The following is a 24,390-nucleotide window of genomic DNA, read 5'->3' on the forward strand; positions in this document are numbered from 1 at the left end:
ATACAGAGAGAGGCAAAACCCAGCCCCTGCCCTGGAGGAGCTCTGACGGGCAGAGCCCACTGGGTCCCAGCTCACCAGCGCAGGCAGGAAGGCGTGGGGAGGGGCTGCCTGCAGAAGGGCGGGGTTTCACTAGGGAGCCAGGGGGCAGAGAGGAGGAGGGGGAGACTTCCAAACATGGCCAAGGAGAGTGTCTGGGGCTGGGAGACTTGTGTTCCAGGAACAGCAGAGGCCGGTGTTGGCTCGAGGGCCGGAAGGGGCCGGCTCACAGAGTCCTTGGGAGGGCTGCTTGGGCTCAGGGAAGGAGAGATCGGAGACCGGGGGCAGGCTCGTCCAGGCCGAGAAGACCCCCGGCAGGTGCAGAGGAAATCAAGCAGACAGCATGGTCAATGAACAGTGCAAGAGCAGCCGTCCACCCTGTTCCAGAGATGGATGGGCAGAGGGGAACCCTGTAGAATGGGGCAAGGTCTGTGGGGCAGGGCTCCGTCCCAAGGAGCGGAAGTTACATCCACGCTGGCAGACCCCCCGCAGGGTTGGCTGCCTTGGGAGTCTGAAGTGGGCTGCTCTGGAGGTAGCTGCTGCCCTCGGAGGCAGGCTTTGGACTCCCCCCAGGCCTGGGAGTGGGCTTCTCAGCCTGGAAGAGGCTCCAAGGGAGCCGTGTCTCCACCTATATCCCACCCACCCCCATCACTGACCAGCCCCCGCCTCTGAAAGGTCCTCTGTGCTGCCCCCAAACATTGGCTCCTGTGTGCCAGCTAACTCTCTCCCTCCGGCCCCATTGCCAGTGAGTCAGGGGGCAGAGTCTCCAGAACCGACTTCAGAGGGGCTCGAGCCTGCCAGGCTGTCCAGGTGCCAAGAAGAAGGGTCCAGGATGGTGAAAGAACCCAGGTCCCTGTGCTGGAGCCCTGCTTTTAGTGCCAAGGACAGAAGAGCAGTTGGCCAGGCCCCTGGGCCGGGCCTGGGGCTCGTGCCCGGCTCACAGGGTCTCTGCCCTTCGCAGGCATTCGTGTTTCCAAGAAGATCGAGAAGCTGGGCATGTGGGCCTCCGACACCGTGCAGGTCTTCTTCGAAGACGTCCGAGTGCCCAAGAAGTTCCTCATTGGTGAGGAAGGCCAGGGCTTCCGCTACCAGATGCTGCAGTTCCAGGAGGAGCGGCTGTCTGCCTCAGCCCTGGGTAAGTGCCCCCCGGCAGGGAGGGGCCTCCTGCCCCCTGGGACTCACCCACGCTGGCCACTGCCACAGCACGAGCCTCAGGGCGCCGGCCGTTGGGGCAGGAGCAAGCCGGATGCACGTGCATCCCTTCAGGATAGAGCGCCCGTGTCCCTGCGGGATGGACACCTACGTCCCTGCGGGATGGAGCGCCCGCGTCCCTGCGGGATGGAGCGCCCGCGTCCCTGCGGGATGGAGCGCCCGCGTCCCTGCGGGATGGAGCGCCCGCGTCCCTGCGGGATGGAGCGCCCGTGTCCCTGTGGGATGGACACCTGTGTCCACAGAGATTTTTATCTCAAAGTCCCCGTGTGTTCCACAGCATGTAACCAGCATGGCCTCTGGATCAGCACTCTGGGGTAGGGGGCTGCCCAGACTGGAGCACACAGAAGAGAAGGGGGGGGGGGAGACCTCCCTCCCCACTGTGCGCTAAATGCTTTTCCCCTGAGGATCTCGTTTGATCAGGGAAGGAAGGCAGGAGAGTTTGAGGCTGTCCGAGCAGTCGCACTTTTGCCGGTGGAGGGGAGACCCGGGCTTGCTCGGCTTGAGCCGTGCCTCGGCTGGACGCCTGCCTTTCTCAGGGCGTCTACAGGGCCCTTCCACCCGCGTATTTCTGCCCACGACGTTCACGCTGAGGCAGCTTGATTTAATGGCCTGGTCTTCTGGTTCTGGGCCCATCTTTCCACAGCGGGGCAGGGACTCGGCTGAGACTCCCGTGGTTCTCGGCAGGCTGTGGGGACTCCCGGGCCGGGTCCAGGACTCGGGTCTGTTAGGGCTCTGTCACGCCCGGAAGCCCCACACCGCTCTCTCTGCCCCTCAGTGCTGAGCCCGCTGGCCAACATCATCCAGCAGACCATCGAGTACGCCCGGGACCGCGTGCTCTTCAACAAGCGCCTCCTGGACAGCCAGGTCGTGCACTTCCGCCTGGCCGAGCTGGCCACCGAGCTGGAGCTGCTGCGCTCGCTGCTCTACCGGACCGTGGGTGAGTGGCCTGGGCCGGGAGGAGGGGAGGGCTCGGGGCCCACGGCAGCTCACCAGGGGCAGCTCACCCGGGGCAGCTCTCTCTGAGGGGCCCTCTCTCCTTGGGCGGCTCTCTCCCTGGGCAGCTCTCTCCCAGGGCGGCTCTCCCAGGGTGTCTCCCCCACGCTCACCCCTGGCTCTCCATCTCCAGCCCAGCACATGCAGGGCCACGACGTCACCAAGCTCGTGTCCATGGCTAAGCTGAAGGCCGGGCGCCTTTCGCGGGAGGTGACGGACAGCTGTCTCCAGTACTGGGGGGGCATGGGATACACGCACCAAGCCTTGGTCAGCAAACTCTTCAGGTGAGCCTGGGTCCGACAGACGGTAACTTCCCTCCCTTTTGTCCTGCCGTCCCGGCCTGCCCCAGTTCAGCGTTGGGGAGAGAGACGGGCCCTCCTGGAGCTCTCCATGTCCTCGCAAGGCCAAAAGCGAGGGTTCCCGCACGGTAAGGCAGAAAGGCACTTAGCGGGAGAAAGTGGCAGCCGAGGTTAGAACACAGCCTAGGGCTGGAGAAAACCGCTGCTGTCCTTGCAAACGTATTTTCCGAGTCCCTCCGTTCACAAGAGAAACGGAGAGGAGACACAACCGAGCCCAGAGCTTACCAAGGGAAGGCATTCGAGGGACTTCCAAAAGATCGGGAAAGAAGTGAAAAGGGGCAGGGAGAGCAAGCTCCTTCATTCATTCATTTAAGGGATTGGAATAGAGTTGAAATTCCTCTGGTCTAGAAAATTCTCAATGCAAGTTAGGACCCACACCATCTTATCTTCTTAGAGTATTGCTCGGGGCATTCAAGGGCAAAATGACATGGCCAGGGTCACACAGTCAGCATGTTAGGGGCAAGAGCTGAAATGAGGTGTTGCTGGCTGCCTCATTTTTCCAAGACCATAAAACTCAATGGCTAATTAGCTAAATTCGTCAAAATGAAGAGAGAAAAACCAAACTGCACAAAAATGGTAATGATATGGAAGAATTCACTATGAATCATTTTATTATTATATTATTATTATTTATTATACATTATTTTAAAAAAATTTTTGAATATTTTATTTTTTCATTACCATTCCAGGTAAAAACAATTTTTAATATTCGTTTTAAAAAAATGTGGATTTCCTAATTTCCTCTCTCTCCCTACTCCCACCTCCCTGAGACAGTGTGCAATCATGTACAGACATGCAAAACACATAGTCACGTTATAAAAGAAAACACAGATCTAAAGAAGAAAAAACAAAGGTGAAAAAGAGTCTGTTTCAATCTGCATTCAGACTCATTTAGTTTTCTTTGGAGGCAGATAACATTTTTCATCATGAATCCTTTGGGATTGTCTTGGATCACTGGATTGCTGAGGATAGACAAGTCATTCTTCCCTGCACAGTATTGCTGGTGTTGTGTACAATGTTCTTCTGGTTCTGCTCTCTCAGTGAAGAAATTGTTAAGGAATATTACATGCCACCAAAAGTCAAAAACAAATCTTATTTTATAAAGGATGCACATATATAAAAATAAATCGACAAAAACAAAAATATCACTCAAAATAACATTGAAAAAACCTGAACAGCTCATTTTTGAATTGCCACATTAAACAAAAATAAAAACAAAATCATAAGATCTAGAGAGATGTTCAAGTGAATTCTATCAGACATCCAAAGGTTCAATGATCCCAGCATTGTATAAGCTAGTTTTGTAATTACATAATGCGATAGTATTTACATCATTAGTGCAGCAAAGTCCTGCTAAAGTAAAATTTCCATTCATATTAAAATCAACCAACACACCTGAAAAGTACAGAATTAGATGGCCCCCTGTGCTCCCCATGGCCTTAACGAAACCTGAGCACTAGCACTCCATCTAATGGGGAAAACCAGCTCTTTTCTATTCAGAATCAAGCTCCCAAAAAGACTTGTCACTTGGACCATTCAGTGAAGACAGGAAAATGAGAAACTCAGAAATACAGAACTGCTGAGAGACCTCGGTGGCAAAATGGCTCAACCCATTTGTGAAATGTTTGTTGTCCCCAACAACTGACCCTAAAGCCTTGCTTTAAACCCTGTGATAGAGCAAACTGTCCTACCTCGGGGCAGTTCTTGGCAGAGAATTCTGCCAGTCAGGCTCCATCTTCATGCCTCTCCCCTTCCCTGCTCCCCACTGCTCCTGGTTCTGGGCCCATGTCCTCGAGTCTTCCCTTTTCTAGGCCAAAGTGGTTGGCTGTAAAGGGTAAAGAACTTGGAAGCCTTCCCTATCTTGGCTCCCCAGGGCAATGTGAACACCTACCAAAAAATCACAATATGCCAGTTTGGACCCAGGAGACACTGGATGGCCTCCAAGACGTTGGTGTCCTTCCGCAATGTGACTCACAGAGCAAAGAGCAAAGTCTACATGTTCTACCTGGGGCTGAAGAGCCTTAGCTGTCAACTGCTTGTCCTAAGACAAGCCTCCCCGAGGGCGTCCCTCTAGGACGCTGTGTTACTCAACTGATTTAGAACTTAGATCTCTATCAGAAGAAAGCCTCTCAAAAATTACCATCACCCACCTGCCATCTTGTGAAACCTGTGGCCCTGCTTCAGTTCACCTTACTCAATCTGGTCCAAAGTTCAAGTCTTCCAGCTCTTTCTTAGACACTGACTTTGCCACACAGAATATTAGCTATTCTGTAGTTCTGTTCAACTGAAAACTTGACCTGCCTCCCGGCAGTACCTTTGTCCAAGTCACCATAAACAATTTCAATAACCGGCCCAACGAGGCATCCTGGGGGCGCTCCATGAGAGACCTCCCAAGCCTTTAATGATTACTCTTTGTAGCCACGATCTCAAATCCATCCACGAATGCATCTATAACATCCTGAATCTAACTGCAGTTGCCAGGGGAGATCCCAATAATCTCGGAAATGTGGGCAATACCACTCTGATGTCAGAACAGCTGGCTTGAAGCTTAACTCCCCAAAACAAAGATCTTGGCAACTGGTCCCCTTGCTTCCTACCACAGAAAGGGGAAAGAAATGGAAGCAGACTTTGTATTCTTAGGCTCAAAGATCATTGCGGCCAGTGACTGTGGCCATTGCCCTTTGCAAGGAAACTATGGCAAATCTGGACGGCAGGCTAAAAAAAGCAGTCACCTTGCCCACCAAGGTCCGTATAATCAAATTGGGCTTTTTCAGTAGCAGTGCACGGCTGGGAGAGTTGGTCTATAAGGAAAGCTGAGGCGCAGAAGGGACCCTCACAAACTGTGGAGCTAGAGAAGATTTCTGAGAGTCCCCCTGGGCAGCAGGAAGATTGAGTCAGTTAATCCGTGCAGAAATTAAACCAGGCTGCTCACTGGAAGGCTAGACACTGAGGTGACACTGAAATGCTCTGGCCACATAATGGGAAGGCAGGACTCTGATGCTAGGAGAGACTGAAGGCAAAAGGAGAAGGGGGACGGCAGAGGAGGAGACGGGCGGAGAGAGTCACGGACGCAATGGGCAGGAGCTCAGATTGTAGAGGGCAGAAGGGCCTGGCCTGCTGTGGGCCAGAAGGTCACGAATGGTCAGACAGGAACAAACAGCCAAACAACAAAAAGTGACCCTGCAGTAAAGAAGGGGGCGTTACAGGAGCCCCTGAGGGGAGGCGGTGGCTGTTCAGTGATTTCAGTTGTAACCCACTCTTTTTTCCAGCCCAGGTCGAGTTGGTGGGCTGTTGGGTTGTCTGTCTCACTTGGGTAAAAGGGGAGTCCAGGGCGGGTAGTGTCCAGGCAAGTCAGCAGCATGTCCTGCATCAGCAAGTTGGCAGGAGGCCCCGAACTTCAGCTCAGGTGAGTGACCAAGGCCCCAGGTGGGCTGCTCCCTCTTCTCACTGACCCTGGTCTAGCACCAGTCCTCTCCCCAATGCCTGCACATCTCCAGGCCTCCTGAAAACCTTTCCTATAGCACTAGTGCCATAGTAGGTCAGCTGACAGGCCCCCTTTCCATAGCACCAGATGAGGTGGTGGTACTTGTACAACTCCAGACAAACAGCTGGGAACAGCAGTCCAAGGTCCAAGAAGCTTAGGGCAGCTCCTCTTCCACATGGGAGCAGAGATGAACAACAGAGGCTGGAAAAGATGAGGGGGGAAAAAGAACCTGACCATAGAAGGATATTATGGTGACAGGGAAGATCAAGTACAAACTCAGAAGAGGATGATATCAAAATACTTCATTCAAAACCTCACAGAAAAATGTGAATTGACTTCAGGTCCAAAAAGAACTTCTCAAAGAAGGCAAAAATGATTTAAAAAATCAAGTAAGAGGAGCAAAAGAAAAATCGGCAAAAGAAATGAAACTGATATAAAAGAATTATGAAAACCTTGATAAAAGAATTACAAGGGATAGGAAAAAATGCACAGAAATTTATTAAAAAAACAAACAAACAAACAAACAAAAAAGCCCAACTCCTTAAAAAGTAGAATTGGCCAAATGGGAAAAGTTAAACAAACAAACAAAAAAAACTAAATGAAAAAATATTTTTTTTAAATTAGAACTGGACAAGTGGAAGCTAATGACTATGATATCAAAAATCAACCGAAGCAAAAGGAATGGAGAAAAATAGAAGAACATGTGAAATATCTCACAGGAAAAAATAACTGACCTGGAAAACAGGTCCAGGAGAGCTCATTTAGGAGGTATTGTACTATCTGAAAGCCATGACTAAAAAAAAGAAAGAACCTAGACATCATCCTTTAAGAATTATCAAAGAAGACTGCCTTGATATCCTAGAAGAAGGTAAAGTAGAAATTAAAATAATCTACCAGTTATCTTCTTCTGAACGTGATTCCAAAATGAAAATTCTCAAGAACATTATAGCTAAATTCAGAACTCCCAGGTGAAAGAGAAAATTTTGTGGTCAGTCAGAAAGAAACAATTCAAATATAAGGGAGCTACAGTCAGGATTACCTAGGACTTAGCAGATTCTATATTAAGGAATTGGAGGGTTTAGAATATGATGTTCTAGAAGGCAAAAGAGCTAGAATTACAACCAAGAACCACTTATCTGGCAAAACTCAGTATAATCTTTCAGAGGAAAAACTAGTTATTCAATGAAGTAAAGTACTTTCAAGCTTTTCTGATGAAAAGATCAGAGTTAAACCAAAAAAAAAAAAAAATTCAAATACATGATTCAAAAGAAACATTAAAAAGGTAAAGAGGAAAGAGAAAGCACTGGGATTCAATGGGCTACTCTGTTTGTACACCACATGGGAAGATAACTTGTAATTCCTAAGAACTGCATCACTGTTTAGTGCAGTTACAAGAAATGGACATAGATAGAGGTTGTGGGCACGAGATGACTGATATACAAAAATATATGCAAAATATACAAAAATAAAAGCTAAGGGATGAGAAAGATTATACTGGGAACAAAGGGAAAAGGAGAAGTGAAATGGGGTTATGACCTCACACGACAAAGTGCAAAAGACCCATGACAGGAGAGGGAAGATAGCAGTGGGTGCACTGAGCTTTGCTTGAACCTCACTCCTTAAAATTGGCTCAAAGAAAGAATAACATGTAATCAGTTGGGTATAGAAATTGATCTTACTGTAAGGAAGTAGGTGGGGTAAGGAAATGAAAAAGGGAACAGGACTTTCAAAGGGGAGGGCAGATTTGTGGAGGTTGTGATCAAAAACAAAACAGAACAAGGTGAAAGAGACAGAGAGAAAAGTTTTCCTTAAACAAAAGGAAAAATATCATGAAGGGAAATACACAGTAATCACAACTATGAATGTGAATGGGTGGAACTCGTCCATAAAATAGAGTGGATTAAAAACAATATGTTGTTTACAAGAAACACATCTAAAGCAGAGATACAAAGTAATAGTAAAAGACTGGAAAAAAAAAAAGCAAAAGTAGCAATGATGATCTCAGACAAAGCAAAAATAAATCTAATTAAGAGTTAAGGAAACTACATCTTACTAAAAGGAACTATAGACAATGAATTAATATCAATACTAAACATATATGTGTTTAATATTGATATGTTTAGGTGGTAAAGCATCCAAATTCTTAAAGGAAAAATTAAGTAAGTTACAGGAGGAAATAGACAATGCTCATGGGGGAGCTCAACTTTCCCTCTAAGAACTAGACAAAGATGACCACAAAAATAAGCAAGACAGAAGTAAAGAAGGTGAACAGAATTTTAGAAAAGTTTTATATGATGGACCCCTGGAGAAGAAATGACTGGGAATGAAAAAGAATACCCTCTTGTCTCAGTGGCACATGGCACTTACCCCCAAATTGACCAAATATTAGGATTTCACAATCAAATGTACAAAGGCAGAAGTGTTAAACGCTTCCTTTTTAGGTCATATTGCGAAAAGAAAAATCAATTAATTTGAAAAAAGGGTAGTGGAAACAAAAATGAAAATTTAATTGAAAACAAAATAATCTACTCCTAAAAAATGAGAGTAAAAGAACAGATCATACATCATAATTTCATCAAAGAGAATGACAATAGGACAACACACCAAAATTTATGGGATGCAGCCAAAGCAGTACTTAGGGGAAAACCCTCACATCAATAAAATAGAGTAAATCAATAAATAGGGCATTCAACAACAACAACAAAACCTAGAAAAAATAAAAACTCCCAATTAAGCACCAAATTGGAAATCCTGAAAATTAAAGGTGAGAATAAAACTGAAAATATGAAAATTACTGAGCTAACAAAACTAGTAGCTAGTTTTATGAAGAAAACTCCCCAGTAAGATAGAAAATATTCCCATATTTTTAAAAAGCTTTTTGTTTTCAAAACATATGCATGGATAATTTTTCAACATTAACCCTTGGACATTTCCATAGTAATAGTTTTGTACAAGAAGACTTGAACAAAAGAAAAAAATGAAAGAGTAAAAGAAATAGATAGCATGCTTCAATCTTCAAATAATATCAGTTCTTTCTCTGGAGGTGGATAATATGCTTCTTCAGTCACTACATACACAATTCTCCTGGTTCTGTTTACTTCACTCTGCATCAGCTTGTGTATATCTTTGCAGGTTTTTCTGAAATTATTCAGCTTATTTCCTTTCGTGCAATACTCCATTGCAATCATGTGCCACAGCTTATTCAGCCTCTCCCCAGTTAAGGGGCATCCCTCTGATTTACGATTCTTAGCTACCACAAAAACAGCTACTATAAATTTCTTGTACAAACAGGTCCTTTTCCTCTGGATCAGAATTGTTTTGAACAGGCAGTTTTCAAAGGAAGAAATCAATGTTATCTATAGTCATACCAAAAAAAAAAAAAAAAAAATCTAACTAATGCATATGAAAACAACTCTGAGGCACCATCTCACCCCTATCAGATTGATTAATATGACAGAAAAGGACAATGATGAATGCTGGAGAAGATGCGGAAAATCGGGACACTACCAGTGGTGGAGCTGGGAACTGACCCAACCATTCCGAAGAGCAATTTGGAACTCTGCCCAAAGGGTCATCAAATTATATATATCCTTCGATCCAGCAAGACCATGGCTAGATCTATATCCCAAAGGGATTTTTAAAAGGGAGGAAATGACTTATTTGTAAGAATAAATAGATACTTCTATGTTTATTTACAACAGTTTTCTGTAGTGGCAAAAAATTGGAAATTGACGGGATTCCCATCAAATGGGGAACAGCGCCAGGAGAACATCGTACAAAGTCATGGCAACAGCAGGGAACGACTTCGCTCTTCTCAGCCACACGGTGACTTAGAACAATTCTGAAGAACTCGAGATGGAAAATGGCGTTCACTTCAGAGAAAGAACCGCTGGGGTCTGAAGGCAGACCCCACGATTTCCACTTTCTTCTCTGTGATTTAGTCTTTATCCTTTTGTAACACGACTAATGGAAACGTTTCACATGACTGCACACGTACAACATACATCAAATTGCTTATCGTCTTAGGGAGGAAGAAAGGGAGATGAAGGGAAAAAAATGGGAACTCACAAATTTCTTTTAAATGAATGTTGGGGCAGCTAGATAGTGCAGTGGATAGAGCACCAGCTCTGAAGTCAGGAGGACCTCAGTTCAAATGTGGCCTCAGACCCTTAACACTTCCTGGCTGTGTGACCCTGGGCAAGTCACTTAACCTGAATTGCCTCAGGGAAAAAAATTTTCTAAGACCACTGACTTTGCACATAATTGAAAAGAAAAACTATTTTTAAAAAAAAATCAAGAATACCCTGCCTTTAGAGGGCACCTTGTGCTCACAGGGTACTTTCTCACACAGTGCTAATAAGGCCTCCCCCATTCTACAAATGGGGAAACTGAGGCTTGTTTAGCATTGTCCTATAGCAAGAATCCTGACTCCAAACCCGTCACACTCGGCCCATCCCCCATTGCGGGGGGGTCCAAATCACCCTCAGAGAAGATGGGAAACCAGCGTTTCAGGGGATTATTTCACCCCGGATTCTATTCTGCTCAAGCCCCAAGGGGTGTCTATGATAGCATCTCATAGCTGAGTGGCCTGGCCAGCTTCCCCCCCAGCTCCGCTTGGATCCTCCCAAAATATGCATGTTTCTAAGTATATATGTATGTCTCCTACCCCCTGCATCCTCCCCCACCCAGAATCTCACAGTAATAACGGCCAGAATTTACGGAGCACGTTAAGGTTTACAATAACTGTACAGTTACTACCTCATGTGATCCTCATGACAGCCCTGGCGGGTAGGGATTAATATTCCCATTTTACAGACGAGGAAACTGAGGTAGGCAATGTCAGTGAAGTGACCGTTGTCTCCGTGCCTTCCCAAGGCCCCACCGACTACCAGACATAGCAGGGACAGCCCCTTCCCTCCTCTGGGCCAGGTGAATTCAGGTCCCCTCAGGCTGGACAGTGGAGTGACCACACATGCTCCCAGGCAGGAGCTTCATTCACGGCTGGAGACGGCTCCCCAACACCAAACACAGCTTTTGGGGGAGACTCTGCGCCCTCCCCCAGGGGAGCCCTAGGCCCAAAGCCCTTCGGGCCCTCCCTATTCCCATCAACTCCAGCTGAGGCAGCTAACACCTGGGAGCTGGCCACGTGACACCTGCCCCGACCGCAGAAACCTCCTCCTGAAGCCGGGTCTGACGGAACCGTGGCTCCGTTCAGGGCTGGAGCAGCGGAGGGTGCATCAGTGGGGCCCAAAAGGAGATTAAAGAGGCCCTGGGATACTGCGGTGGGGGAGGGTCAGGTCAGAGGCTCTGGGAGCCTGGTGGAAGTCAGGGTCTCCCTGTGAGGGGCGCTTTGGGCCTGGCTCCTCAGAGCCGCAGAGATCCAGAGTTCAGAAGGACCACGATGCAAAGCACATGGTGGGGGGTGGACCAGGTGCAGGGCGCTTGTGGGTGGAATGGATGGCGTGGGGCGCTCTGTGCGGCTTCACGTGTGGGCAAGGAAGGGGCCGGAGAGAACTGGGAACTCCAACTTAAAAAGCCCGTTAAAAGTAATTTCTTTTTAAAAATGGCCAGACTGGATTGGCACAGTCCTGGCTGGCCCGGGACAAGCCCCTCCTGACCCGACGCCTCTGTCCCCTCCTTTCAGAGACCTGAGAGTCATCTCCATCGGAGGGGGCACCGACGAAGTCATGCTCTCCATCATATGCAAGCACATGGACACTCTTCCAAGGACCAAATCGGCGAAATGACGCCTTCCCGGGAGCTGCTCCGGCCGCCCTGGGCCCGCCCGGCCCCTCGGAGGAGACAGGCGCCGGGCCAAGGGTCCCCCCCCCCCAATGCCGGTCTCTGAACGCTGAAGAAATAAAAGACCCCTTGAAGCTCCCCACTGTGGAGTATTTATTGGAACTCTCCCACACTTCATCTTGGGGAGACTCTGCGGGGAAACGCGTCCTTGAGGAGGCCCGGGGCAGCGCGGGCTCGGGCCTCCCCTCTCTCTCGGGGGTCTTGCTGGGGAAGGCCCTCGGGGGGCAAGGTGCCGTCCCTCCTTAGAGGCTCTGGGTGAGATGGCACTTGGGGGCAGTCCGGTCTGGGGTCGCCTCTCAGGAAGGACACTGGCGAGGTGGGCAGCCTCCCACGGAGGCCAACCGGGGTAGGAGGACAAACTGAAGCACACTGAAGGCACCAAACGCCTGGCACTGGTGAGGGAGGGAGGGGCAGGGGCTGGTGGTGGCCGTGGAGCCTGCAGGGACACCGGAAGGCTGCGGGGCTGGGAGGCTGGCCGGTCAGCGCGGCCCGTCTGCGAGGGGCTCCGAGACCCTGGGAAGTCACTCGCGACCCCTCCCCCCCAACAAGAAAATTTGGCCCAGTCCCGCTGCCTGCTGTCCACGGGCCACATCTGCCCCACCCATTCAGGCCTCACCCCGAGGGCAAAGGTAAGGGGCCCTGGCGGTCAGAAGGGGGGCAGGGCCGCAAAGAACACCTAAGGGGGTGATTTCCCGATGCCTGGGAAGGGCCAGGGGCCGGGAACGGCCCCTTATTAAGCGCCCACAGGTGCCTGGTCCACGACGCCCATTGTACAGAGAGGAAGCTGGAGTCGGCAGAGGCGCCGACGGGCAGCGGGAGGATGCTCGTGGGGGGGGCGGGGCATCCCCCCTCCCCCGCAGAAGGAGCGAGCTGTGACTCAGTGGGTGCCGCACGTTCTGACCACAGCGGGGGCGGACAGACCCGACCGCTCCGATTGCAGGGTTTTCACCCTAAAACAACCTGACAAGCGTCTGGCCGCCAGCCGGCGCTGCTTTTGAAGCACATTTATTTGTAGACGCCCTCTGAGGAAGTGGGGCCGCCCACATCCGGGCTCTGCGCCCCCTCCTCTCCACAAGGAAACGGCCGGGCCGATCCCCGAATCCTCCCGCCCCACGACCGGCCGAGGCGGAGGGAGCCCGGCCTCCCTCCCGCCCGTCTCTGCCCACCGTGCCCCCGGAGGTATCTTCTGGAAGGAAGGAAGGAATGTGGGACAGAAGGGGGCGGGCGGCAAACGTCCCAGCGAAGGCCCCGCCCGAGCGCGGCGTCACCTCAGGCGGAGGATCCAGTACACCACAAAGAAGACGAAGAGGGAGAAGAGCAGCATGTAGGCCAGGAGCCTGGCCTGGCTGCCCCGGGACAGCACCTTCAGCCTCCCCATGGTCTGGCTCAGAAAGCCCGAGGTCGAGTCGAACTCGGAGTCCTGCGAGAGGGCGCGGGCGGCTCAGAGGCTGCGGGCCCACGGAGGACCCCGCCCCCCCCCCCAGGACCGCCCAGGGGCAAGGCCCGAGGGCCAGACACTGGGGGGTCTGCATCAGGGACCCCCCAGGGTCTCCCATCCCCCCGCTCCGGGAGCCCCCCACCCGGCCTGCGCGGTGGCCCCGCCCCCACGGGGAGCCCTGCCCAGGACTCACCATTTCGGCCAACATCTTGTTCTGGTGCTTCACTTCGTGCCCTATCTCGATGGAGAGCTTGGAGGGGAGACAGACCGGCCGTCAGGGGGCGCCCGAGGGCCGGGCCCTTCCCGTCCGGATGGTGGCAGCCGGTGCCCTCCTCTTACCGCGCCTGCTCTGGCACTTGGAGTCAGAGGTCAGGGCAAAAAAGCGGAAACCGGGGCCGGCGGACAAGGGGAGAGCGCCCCCTGTGGCGGAGAGAGAAGGCGGAGGAGGGGAGGGCGCCCCCTGAGGGGAGGCGAGGAGAGGAGGTGGACAAGGGGAGAGCGCCCCCTGTGGCGGAGAGAGAAGGCGGAGGGGGGAGGGCGCCCCCTGAGGGGAGGCGAGGAGAGGAGGCGGACAAGGGGGGGCGGGGCCGCACTTACCGACTTAATGGCCGTCACCTTGGTGCGCAGGCTCTCCGTCAGCCGGTCATTCTCCTCCTCGAAGGAGCTGTAGCCGCTGTTGGTGTAGCCGTAGTGCCCAGGGGGCGGCGCGCCTTCACCTGACCGGCAGGGGGCAGTGTTAGCCCCCAGGGTGAGGACCCCTCAGTCTTCCCTCAGACCCCCTGAGAGCCTGCCCCGCTGCCAGTCTCCTCACCCCCACCTTCCGGAGGGCGCCCTGCCCAGCACGCAGCAGGGTGCCATGCATGCAGTAGGCGCTTAATTAGTGCCCGGCAGGACGGGGTCATCCCAGGCCTCGGGCATCTGAGAAATGGGCACATCTGCCGCCTCCTGCCGGACTAGGGAACCAGAATGTGAGATCACCCCCCCCCCCAGGGGAGGAGGCTCAGAGCCTGTGAGCACACAGTAGGTGCCTTTGCATCCCTTGATTCCGTGCGAGGGCAGAAGGGTCTCAGTTTTACTGAATGCTTGGGGAGCTCTTCCTTTGTCTGTGCTGAGGTCACAGTGGTGACAGGGGGGGTGAGCGAGGGGACCCCCCCCCCCGGGGCTCGTCAGTCCATCCACCGGCACCTATTGAGCACCCACTGTGTGCTGGGCACAAAGAGGAGGGCCGGCTGTCCCCGACCCTCCCTGCCCCCTCCTGGGGGGAGGGGGAGAAAGAGAGGGAGGGGAGGTACTTCCCATATGAGAGAAGCTCTAGACAACAGTCCCCCCCCCAGGCCCCCAATTCACAATCTAAGGGGAGGAGCTGTCCCCCTGCCGCCCGCCACTGACCACTTCAGGCCGGACACGGGGTGGGAGGGAGCGGACGGAGGGAGGATGACCCGCCAGTTTGTGGGACCCCCATTTTACAGCTGGGGAAGCTGAAGCAGCGAGGGGGCGGGGCCCACCCCAGGGGGCGGGGCCCACCCCAGTCTAGGGTCCCCCCTTTCCCCCGCTCTCTGGAGCCTCGCCAGGCCCGGCCTTATGACCCCTCAGGGTCACAGTAGCCCCGCCCCGTTGTGCCGCCCCCAAACCCAGCATTCCCTGCCTCCTCCCGCCCACCTCCACCTGCCTCGGTTTCCCTTCCGGTCACAAAGCCCCGCCCCCCGGGCTTCCCCCTTAATCGCAGGAGCCCCTCGTCCTTCGCCCACCCTGGCTTCAATTTCCCAACCCCGACCCCACTCACCGAGGCCCGCGCGCCGCATCGTAACCCCCAAACCGAGTAGCCCCAAGCTTGTTCTTCGCTCCCGCCACGTCAGCGCCCGAGTCTGCGCGGGATGATGACGCCAGGGTGCGCGCGGCGGAGAAACCAGCTCGAAAAGCGAGCCGCGGAGGGGCGGGGCTCCCAGGGCTTCTGGGAAATGTAGTCCGACAACGGAGCCGCTAGGCTTCTGGGAAACGTAGTCCAGGAAAAGCTGGGGCAACCTTGGTTACTCCTGAGAATTTGGAAGGTGGGCGGCCGGAGGATCTCCCACCGGGGCCGGAGCGCGCGTGAGGAGATCTCCCGCGGAATCTCCCAGGCCAGCCCCGGGCCACTCCCGCCCCACACGTGGCTTCGCGGTTGACTTGACCCAAATTGAGACACCTGATCCCCACCCTGCTCCCCTGGGAGAGCTGAAGGAGAGGCGCTCGCTTACCCCCCACCCCCGTGCCCTCGGGCGTGTGTCTCTGGGCGCTGGCCCCCCCCTTGTCCCCGTGCCCTTCCTGGTCCCTCCTCCCACACCCAGTGCTCCTGCCCCCCCCACGGTCCCATCCCCAAAGGACCTTCTGCCCCCCCTGCCCACGACCCCATCCCCCCAGGTGCCCACGACCCCATCCCCCCAGGTGCCCACGACCCCCTCCCCCCAGGTGCCCACGACCCCATCCCCCCAGGTGCCCACGACCCCCTCCCCCCTGCCCACGACCCCATCCCTCCAGGTGCCCACGACCCCATCCCTCCAGATGCTCCTGCCCCTCCATCGCTGGGGGGGGCGCACTTTCCCTTTGTGTGACTGGGGTAAATGCGGCTGACTGAGGCCCGGAATGCGAGGAGGGGTCCGGAGGAGGGGAGTGGCCCGGAGGCTGGGCCGGCGGCGCCCGGTGGGCGGGGCCTGCGGGGCCCAGGTGAGGAGTGAGTTGGTGCGAGGCGTGCTTGGGGCCCAGGGAGCCCGTCTTGTTGCTGTTCTGTTTGTCGGGCCGCTCCCGGAGACCCCCTCTGGGGTCTTCTTCGCAGAGACGTCAGAGAAGTTTTCCAGCTCCTCCTCCAGCTCGTTTTACAGACAGGGAGACTGAGGCCCACAGGCCCACGCGGCTTGCCCGGGGCATCGGGTTCCCCTCAGAAAGGGGAGCCTCGCGGCCTCCGGGATGGGCCGCTCTTCGGCCGGCTGCCCCCAGGAGGATGAATCGAGGAAGGGCCCGAACCAGGACAAGCCGTCGGAGCGGCCCAGGAGAAAAGCCCGGCGAGGTGCAGGGGCGGCCTCAGACCCCGTGCCTTACATCTGGGGGGGAGGGGGCGCCCTCCTCCACGTGGGGGGCTTGGAAGAGAGTGCTTTGTGGGTGGGGTCGGAGGGGCCTCTGGGCGGCCGGTCTGAGGGGTCTGCGGAGGGGGGCTGGGGCCCAGAACACACAGAGCCGTGGGCGCCCGAGGGGGCCAACCCCCGCCCTGGGAGCCGGATGAGTCAGCGGGACGGCCAGGCGGGCCCAGGGCCGGGCCCCCAGCCTCTCGCCTCTTCTCCTCATCCGAAATCTCCTTGTATTCCACAGACTTAAAAGACAACTACAGAGAGGGAGCGGGGTCACGTGCACGGGCCCGGCCCCGCCCCCATCGCCCCCATCGCTCCCAGTCCGGAAGGGCGCCCTGGGGACGCTGACTCTTTGGGGCAGCCTTATCCAGCAGGGGGGGGAGGAGGGGGGGAAGAAGGGGGGGGAGGACAAAGGTTTTCTGGGGCCGCCCCTTTCTGGCTACTTTACATTCACAGTGGGAAATGCCTCGGGCGGTGACACCACGTGCCCGGCCCCGCCCCCAGCCAGCCCGTGCCAAGGACTGACCCGTGCGTGTGCCCCGCGTGGGGCCGCTCCCCAGCCCGGACTCGGCGCCTTGTCTGTAGAGTAGCCTGAGAAGGAAGGGGCAAGCCCTCCGGTGCCTTGGCCAAGGAAGCCCCGTGGGGCCGAGAAGAGTCCCAGGGGACTCGGGCTGCCGAACCCCCCCCAATCGGCCCAGCTCCATTCTGGGCACTGCGGGGGGCCGAGAAGGGCGGCCACCCCGGGAAATGCCACTTGCCCGGTATCACAGAATAAGTATCTGAGGCCGGATCCGAACTCGGGTCTTCCTGATACCAAGCCTGTGGCACCACTCTCCGCGGCACAGTTCTGGAGGACCCAGTGTCCTCTGCGGGGCGCGCTTTCTTCTCCCCTCTCTGGGAGGAGCCTGATTCTTAGCTGGAAAAGTCCGAGCTCCTCCTCCTCCTCCTCCTCCTCCTCCTTCATCCGCTCCAGCATCATCCCCTTTGTCCCATTTGTAACGTGCTCTCCTGGCAGTTACAATGACTAGTCTGTCCTAGGCCCACCAGAGCACCTTTGACCACTGTCCTTTGCAGTGTGAACTCTACCCGGCTCGCCTCCTCTGAGGCCTTCAAAGGTCTCTGGCCACGATCTCTTGAATCTATAGCTTAATAACTCAAGAACAACCACGTGTAATCTTAAAAGCCTTTATTACACCTATTCACATAATGCCCTGACTGATGCCCTGACTTGTTGGTTCCCGAGTGAACACCTGGTCAGAAGACCCACGTGTTCACTACCAAAACCCTTACCTCTTTTGGCTACCCATCTCGGCTTGGCCACCCAGGCTAGGGAGCCAGGGTGAAGAGCGCCAGGTTAAAGAGAGCGACTGCTGCCTGCAGTGGGCTTATAAAGGGCCTGTGAGGTCACACACACAGCCAACCAGCGAGAGAGTCACCCATTACGAAGCTATCTCAATATGGCCAGGATCCCGCCCAAGGGCAGTCCTAATATCCACAGAGATTACTTCCGGGCCTCAATGTCCCAATGCACTGTGTCCGCCCATTTAAAGGGCCCTTACAATTCCCTTTCTCTTGTTTTGCGGGAACCGCACATCTCACCAAGCTAAACTTTTAGCACCAGCTATAGTTCACTTGATCCATGAGATGACAGAGTGTTATGCCCAAGGAGGTACAAAGCAGCAGATCAGTAAACAGAAGTATGACAATGAGAACCAGGCTCAACAGTGGCCCAAGTGTTCAACCCATTCATCAAAGTCATACTCGAGATAATAGGCCAAAGAGATTGGATGCCAATGAGGTAGGATGTCAACACTGAGGTGGGAAGTCCACAAGGTAAACATCACAATTCTAGTTAACAAATATCAGTAGGTAGGTTGTCACAATTCTAGTGACATTTATCACAATTCTAGAGCAATTCTAGCTTATCACAATTTTCAATTGCACTTTTCACAATTCTAGAACAATTCTAGCTTAAAACAATTCTCTATTGCACCTTTCACAATCCTAGAGCAATTCTAGCTTATCACAATTTTCTGTTGCACTTGTCACAATCCTAGAGCAATTCTAGTTTCCCAGGTGCACATAAGCAAAGTCATGTCCAGTAACATTGTCTCAATAACAAGGGCAGGTGGGCGCGTTGGTTTTTCACCCACTAATTTAAAAGCATAGTCCTTCAATAGAAAGCATAGGGCAAAGCCTCTCCCCAGGCCACCATACGGCAAGTGGCCACGGGAGAAGCAAGCAGGCCCATTGTCCATTTACAGTCTTTATATTGCGTATCACCCGAAACAGTCCATTTCAGCTGCAACACTGGAACTGTGTCTGATGTCTCTGGTGTCACGGTCAGGAGGGGCATCGCTGCCATCAATGTCTGAAGGGCTGCTGACATCTGGCTGGTCCCTCTGTTGTCTGGTCCTTCTCTTGGATCCCCAGGTTACAAATCTCTCTGGTGGGGATGAACTCTGCTGCTGGATCTGCACCTAGGAAGGAATGTCCCCGGGGCCCAACTTGGGCCTTTCCAAATGCCATCCAGGCCTTTCCACATCACAGTGGAAACAAAGTTGTTGTCATAAAGATGAACAAAAGTCAGACAAAAGTGAGTCAGTCTGTCACTTAGCTGCACTTTCTGTGTATGCCCGAAGTGCATTGCTAAGGTAAAAGGCAAAGAATTTAAAAATGTAAAACCAAAATAATTTAAAAGTGTAAAACTGAAATAGATTAAAAATGTAAAACCAAAATAACTTTAAAATGTAAAATCAAAAGTGTTTAAAAATGTAAAATCAAAATTTTAAAATTGCAAGCAAGTTTAAGCAGCCTCTCCTCCCCGCTGTTTTCAGGAGAAGATCTGACAAAAGCAAATCTAGATGACGGAAACCCTAAGTCACGGGACGTTTCCCAAGGGTTGTTCTTTCTGGAGAAAGGTTCACCAGGATCCTTCCACGAACGTCCGCCTCCAAGCTCTCAGTCTGGTGTCTGCGGGAAATTGTGCCAAGTGAGTCACAGCCCCGGGGCCCGAACAACGGGACGAGCTCCTGCCCGGCCTGGCTCTGACCCCGCCGCGGATGGTTTTATTCTTGTCATCCTGGGCTAAACCATGTTTCGTGCTATCATCTGGAGGAGTCCCATGACTGCGCTCTTCTGGACTTCTGCCCTCTCCTCCTCCACCCCCAGCAAGGCAGGGAATCCTCGCCCCCCAGAGGTGGGGCTGACACCTCCCCAGCGTCTCCCCAGACAATGCCCCGCAGCCAACAGCATCTCCCCGAGAACATCTTCTCTCCCACCGCCTGCCTAGATTAAAAAGGACGCCCACTGGGGAGGTGCGAGTGGGGAGGGGGTCAGACTCTTGTTACAGCAGCCAGAGGTGGCTTTCTTAGTTAGGGTTTGGGTCGGAAGGGCCCTGGCCAGGACAGGGTAGGGAGGGATCCAAGGAAGGCCCAGGGAGTTTGGTGATGGGGCTAGAAGAGAGAAAACCTGGCCCAGGGACGAGACATTGTCCCCGGTGTTGGCGCAGACACCCAGGGATCCTGAGAGAGCCCTTGGTGGGGAGCTGACCCCTGACTGTGGTCTCCGGGTCTGCGACTCAGGCTCGATTCCTCACCCCTCCGTCTCCCAACCCTCCCCCCCTTTTTCTTCAAAGGCCACCGAAGTGATGAAAGAATTGCTTTGTCTTCACTTGGCGTATCAGCTTCCTTCCATTCCTTGGGGGGGGGGGACTGATGTGGGGGGGAGACTGATGGGGGGGAGACTGATGGGGGGAGACTGAAGGGGGGGAGACTGATGGGGGGAAACTGAAGGGGGGAGACTGAGGTGGGGAGACTGATGGGGGGGAGACTGAGGGGGGGAGACTGAAGGGGGGTAAACTGAAGGGGGGTAGACTGAGGGGGGGAGACTGATGGGGGGGTAGACTGAAGGGGGGAGACTGATGGGGGGGAGACTGGTAAGGCTGGGTAACTTTGCTGATATTCTCTCCTCTGAGCCTCCCAACCATCTTATCTCCGTTCTGCAGATTAGGAAACTGAGAAGGATGGAGGTGAACGGGACTGACAAGGGTTGGTCGTGCAGCTGCTAGTTGTCCAAGGATGGATTTAAACTTGGCTTTTTCTGACTCCGGGGAGCCATTCTCTCTCCTACACAGCATTAGGGGCAGCTATAGTCTCTGTGAATAGAGTGCCAGGCAGGAAGTCTTGAAGTCAGAAAGACTTGAGTTCAAATCCAGCCACAGACATTTATTATGGTCTTAAGCAAATTGCTTAACTTTTTCCTCTATTTTCTTATCTGTAAAATAGGGATAACATTATAAGATAATATTCATAAAGTGCTTTAGCAGAGTACTTAGCACATAGCAGGTGCTCTACAAATGTTACTAATTATTATCTTTTTATGTAATTGTTAACATAATAAAATAATATTAAATCTTACCTAATGATTATTACCGTTATCTCTTGTAACCCTCCAACTTTTCAGCTCCATACGGACGGAACACCCAGATGGCGTAAGTTGTCCAACACTGGAGTGGGTCGCCTTGTCAGACGATGACTTACTCACCCTAGAGGACGTCGGGCAGAAATCATTGGGATTTTGTGGATGGCATTCCTGTTTGGAGCAGGTAGAGGCCAGGTAACCGGGTGTCCGGGCATTCTGGTCTAGCACAGACTGGACTGAACGCCCTTCAAGGCTCCCTCTTAAGTTTCCCCCTTCTCCACTTGTTCTCTCCTTCTTTCCCCCAGCCTCCTAAATGGAAGGAACTCGTACAATTCAGTTCTTGGGAACTGGAACCCACTCACCATCCATTTAAGTTCTCACTGTACCAGGCACATGCACATAGGGTCTATTTAATGGACAGACCACTGATCTATTGCCTTTCAGTTCACTCAGTAACTCTGAAGCTCTGGGGGGGATCGCTTCCTATGAGAGAAAGGAGGGAAGGGGAAAAGAAGGGAGGAGAAGAAGGGAAAAGAGGAGAAAGGAAGGGAGAGGGAAAGGGAAAGGAGAAGGAATGGAGGAGAGGGGAAGGGAAGGGTGGAAAGGGAATGGAAGGGAGAGGAAGGGAAAGGAGGAGAGGAAGGGAAAGGAGGAGAGGGAATGGAAGGGAAGAGAAGAGAAAGAAATGAAGGAGAGGGCAAGGGAGAGGAGGAGAAAGAAGGGAGAAAGGAAGGAAAGTAGGAGAGAAGAAAGGTGCATAAAAGGAGGGGGATTAAAGTCACAGGCCTAGATGAGATTCAGAGCCAATCAAGATGAGGGGTCTGTGGTTTCTGCCCTGCCAGGGGCTCTGGTGAGTCTTCTTGGAGCTCCTTTGTCCTCTTACTAATTAATCTGGGGGATTTCTCAGGCAAGACATTCTATGTAGAGGAAATGAGTTCATCTCTACACGGCCATCATTTTCTGTGGGATGGGCAGATGACACCGTTACTGTCATGGGAGATGAGTCACATTTGTTTGGGAAGAAAAAGCCTTCTCTTCTTCATGACACTCTGATTGATTGACTCTGTCTCTCTGTCTCTCTCTCTGGCCCCTTTCATCATGATGCTCTTTCATCAATGCATCATTTAGGCAGGAATCTAGGAAATGGCCTCAGACTGAGGATATTCTCCAGAAACATTCCCATCATGATTGCTTAACAAATAATTTCTGTTTTTTTCTTCTAAACATTTTCCATATTCGTCATACTGCACAAGAAATATCAGATCAAAAGGGGAAAAACCACTAGAAAGAAAAAAACCAAGCACGCCAACCAACAACAAGAACAACAAGGTGAAACTCCTATGCGTTGATCCCCATTCAGTCTCCATATTTCTCTCTCAGGGTGTGGATAGCCCTTTACATCACAAGTCTATTGGAATTAGCAAATCATCTCTAACAGACATGAGAGAACTTGGCCTTGCACTGCTGGGGCTGCTGATTCTCCCCACTCCACTCTCTCGGACTCATTCCAGGAGCCAAATCTCCCTGTCACATGGAAGGCCTCTGGTAGAGGATGTGCCCTTGGGTCATTCTCCTGATCCCTGTTCAAACTGACCAGTTAGGTCTCTCCCTAGACTGTATGTCTCCTCAGAGCTCTAGAGATGGCAGCTCGGAGCTGGGAACTCTCTGTAGTGCATTATTAGTTCTCTAGTGTCCACCTACCTCTGTGTGTCTCCTCAGAGCTCTAGAGATGGCAGCTCGGAGCTGGGAACTCTCTGTAGTGCATTATTAGTTCTCTAGTGTCCGCCTACCTCTGTGTGTCTCCTCAGAGCTCTAGAGATGGCAGCTCGGAGCTGGGAACTCTCTGTAGTGCATTATTAGTTCTCTAGTGTCCGCCTACCTCTGTGTGTCTCCTCAGAGCTCTAGAGATGGCAGCTCGGAGCTGGGAACTCTCTGTAGTGCATTATTAGTTCTCTAGTGTCCGCCTACCTCTGTGTGTCTCCTCAGAGCTCTAGAGATGGTACCTTGGAGCTGTGGACTCTGTAAAGCATTAGCTTGCTGATGTCCATCTGCCTCTGCGCATCCCACCATTACTGTCAGTTGATATCATTTATTCATCCCCTTTCAGTTAATTTTTAGAAAAGGGTATTCACTAAATCATTACAAAATTACAAAAAGAAAAATTTACAAAAATGCTCCCTCTATACCCTCCTTGGAAAAACCCAAAGTACGTCTGACTCGGTCTACATGAGCACATGTGAGAAATTGGGCTCAAACTTCAGGAGCTCATGGGGCAAAGGGGTAGTCAGACTCTTGGCTGTTGGAAGGTTCTTGGAAAGTTCTTCTTAGGATTACCAGGGTAGCATTACAACATTACTTGTATGGCACTATGATGTACAACTTTGTGTGAATGAAGGGAAGAGCCTGGTCAAATCCCTTAGCTTCTGTCTGCCTTAGTTTCCTCATCTGTAAAATAGGAATAATAATACCACCTTTCTCCCAGGAGTGCTGTGAGGATCTAATGAGTTGCTGCTTGTAACAAAGGTGCTTTACAAACCTTAATGTGTTATATAAATACTAGCAATTAATATTTCTATCGTTATTGTCATCTTTGGGGGTTTTGTCTTTGAATCACATCAATGAGAGGAAATCTTTTTGTCCTCTTTCCCAGGCTCAGAAATGGGAAATGATCAATGTTAGGGGAGCAGATCAGGGCTGGGAGCCTCTGAAATGCCACGAACTTTAGTGGTTCTGTCAACACCATTGGGTGGTCTGCTGTCATTTTTACTCAGTAGCTTTTCTAGAGAGGAGGATGCTGGGAGTTCTGGATTGTACAGAAGGTCGAAGGAGAGTCAAGGCTGAGCTACAGTCCAGTATTTTCAGAGCTGCTAACCCACTGTGCTCTGGCTATCTTGCCTGGTTGTTCTTTGCTCAAAGGGTCAAAGTACGGTGTGACGAATCAGACCCGTGTGAGTTCACAGGTCGGGCACAAATAGTCTGTAGGAACATAAGGACTAGTTATGTCTCTAAACCTGCACATCTCCTCTTTTCTTTTGAGCTACTGCAATTCTGCTTGTACACTGACATTTTTGGTGTGAGCACAGCATTCTAAGCAGTCCAGTGCTTGCATGTCCCATGTAGTGCAATAGATTTCAGAATTCTTCAGCTAGACCTTGAGAATGTCCTTGCATCACTTCTTCTTTCAGACAGTGTGGCCAGCCCAATGGAGCTGTGCTTTCCACAGGGGAGTTGGGATGCTGGCCAGTTCAGTTCAAGAAAGAACCTCAGTGTCTGGCACGTTATCCTGCCAGGTGAGCTTCAGAATGGGAGCAATTCAGCTTCCGCAATGATGCCGGTGGATTGTCCAGATTTCACAGGTGTTTATTAAGTAAGCAGTGAGGGAAAGGGCACAGAGGAAAAGACAGACATGAGAACTGACATTCTCGTCTGTTGGAAGACCCAACACATCCTGGAAGGAAGACACTGGCTCCATTTCTCTGCAGAGGGGACTCCCAAGAGCTGCAGGCGGCAGCTGACAGAGGCACATGAGGCTCCATGTCGAGAGGC

At 52.3% G+C, this 24,390-nt stretch overlaps 2 protein-coding genes and 1 long non-coding RNA gene across 3 annotated transcripts in view; 2 read left to right on the top strand and 1 right to left on the bottom strand.

Annotated features, from left to right (window-relative positions):
- LOC141552142 (putative acyl-CoA dehydrogenase 6) overlaps positions 1-11,965 on the top strand; it is a 34,122-nt gene extending 22,157 nt beyond the window's left edge. Inside the window, exons 6-9 of the mRNA XM_074284610.1 lie at positions 998-1,171; positions 2,024-2,185; positions 2,375-2,525; positions 11,729-11,965. Of these exons, the coding sequence (XP_074140711.1) occupies positions 998-1,171; positions 2,024-2,185; positions 2,375-2,525; positions 11,729-11,831 (590 nt within the window). The 3' untranslated portion in view covers positions 11,832-11,965. The remainder of the gene's footprint in view (positions 1-997; positions 1,172-2,023; positions 2,186-2,374; positions 2,526-11,728) is intronic.
- Positions 11,966-12,868: 903 nt separating this feature from the next.
- Positions 12,869-15,251, bottom strand: BET1 (Bet1 golgi vesicular membrane trafficking protein). The gene is made up of 4 exons (XM_074284611.1): positions 15,108-15,251; positions 13,922-14,040; positions 13,518-13,574; positions 12,869-13,306 (listed from the first exon to the last, which is right to left on the bottom strand). Exons 1-4 carry the CDS (start codon positions 15,124-15,126, stop codon positions 13,151-13,153), a joined length of 351 nt encoding a protein of 116 aa, XP_074140712.1. The 5' UTR covers positions 15,127-15,251; the 3' UTR covers positions 12,869-13,150.
- Positions 15,252-19,169: 3,918 nt separating this feature from the next.
- LOC141552141 (uncharacterized) lies at positions 19,170-22,520 on the top strand. Its single transcript, XR_012485076.1, has 3 exons — positions 19,170-19,414; positions 20,887-21,039; positions 22,098-22,520. It is a non-coding gene; the product is annotated as an uncharacterized LOC141552141 (long non-coding RNA).
- Positions 22,521-24,390: the final 1,870 nt, after the last annotated feature.

The sequence above is a fragment of the Sminthopsis crassicaudata genome, chromosome 1 (genome assembly GCF_048593235.1).
Source record: "Sminthopsis crassicaudata isolate SCR6 chromosome 1, ASM4859323v1, whole genome shotgun sequence".
NCBI lineage: Eukaryota > Metazoa > Chordata > Mammalia > Dasyuromorphia > Dasyuridae > Sminthopsis > Sminthopsis crassicaudata.

Bases quoted from the DNA above. Each gene is read 5' to 3' on its own strand.
- BET1 (XM_074284611.1), bottom strand. The intron at 13,575-13,921 runs GTAAGTGCGGCC...CTCCCCTCCAAG, and splicing joins AGGTGACGGCCATTAAGTCG to CTCTCCATCGAGATAGGGCA. The intron at 13,307-13,517 runs GTGAGTCCTGGG...GCCCTCTCGCAG, and splicing joins ACAAGATGTTGGCCGAAATG to GACTCCGAGTTCGACTCGAC.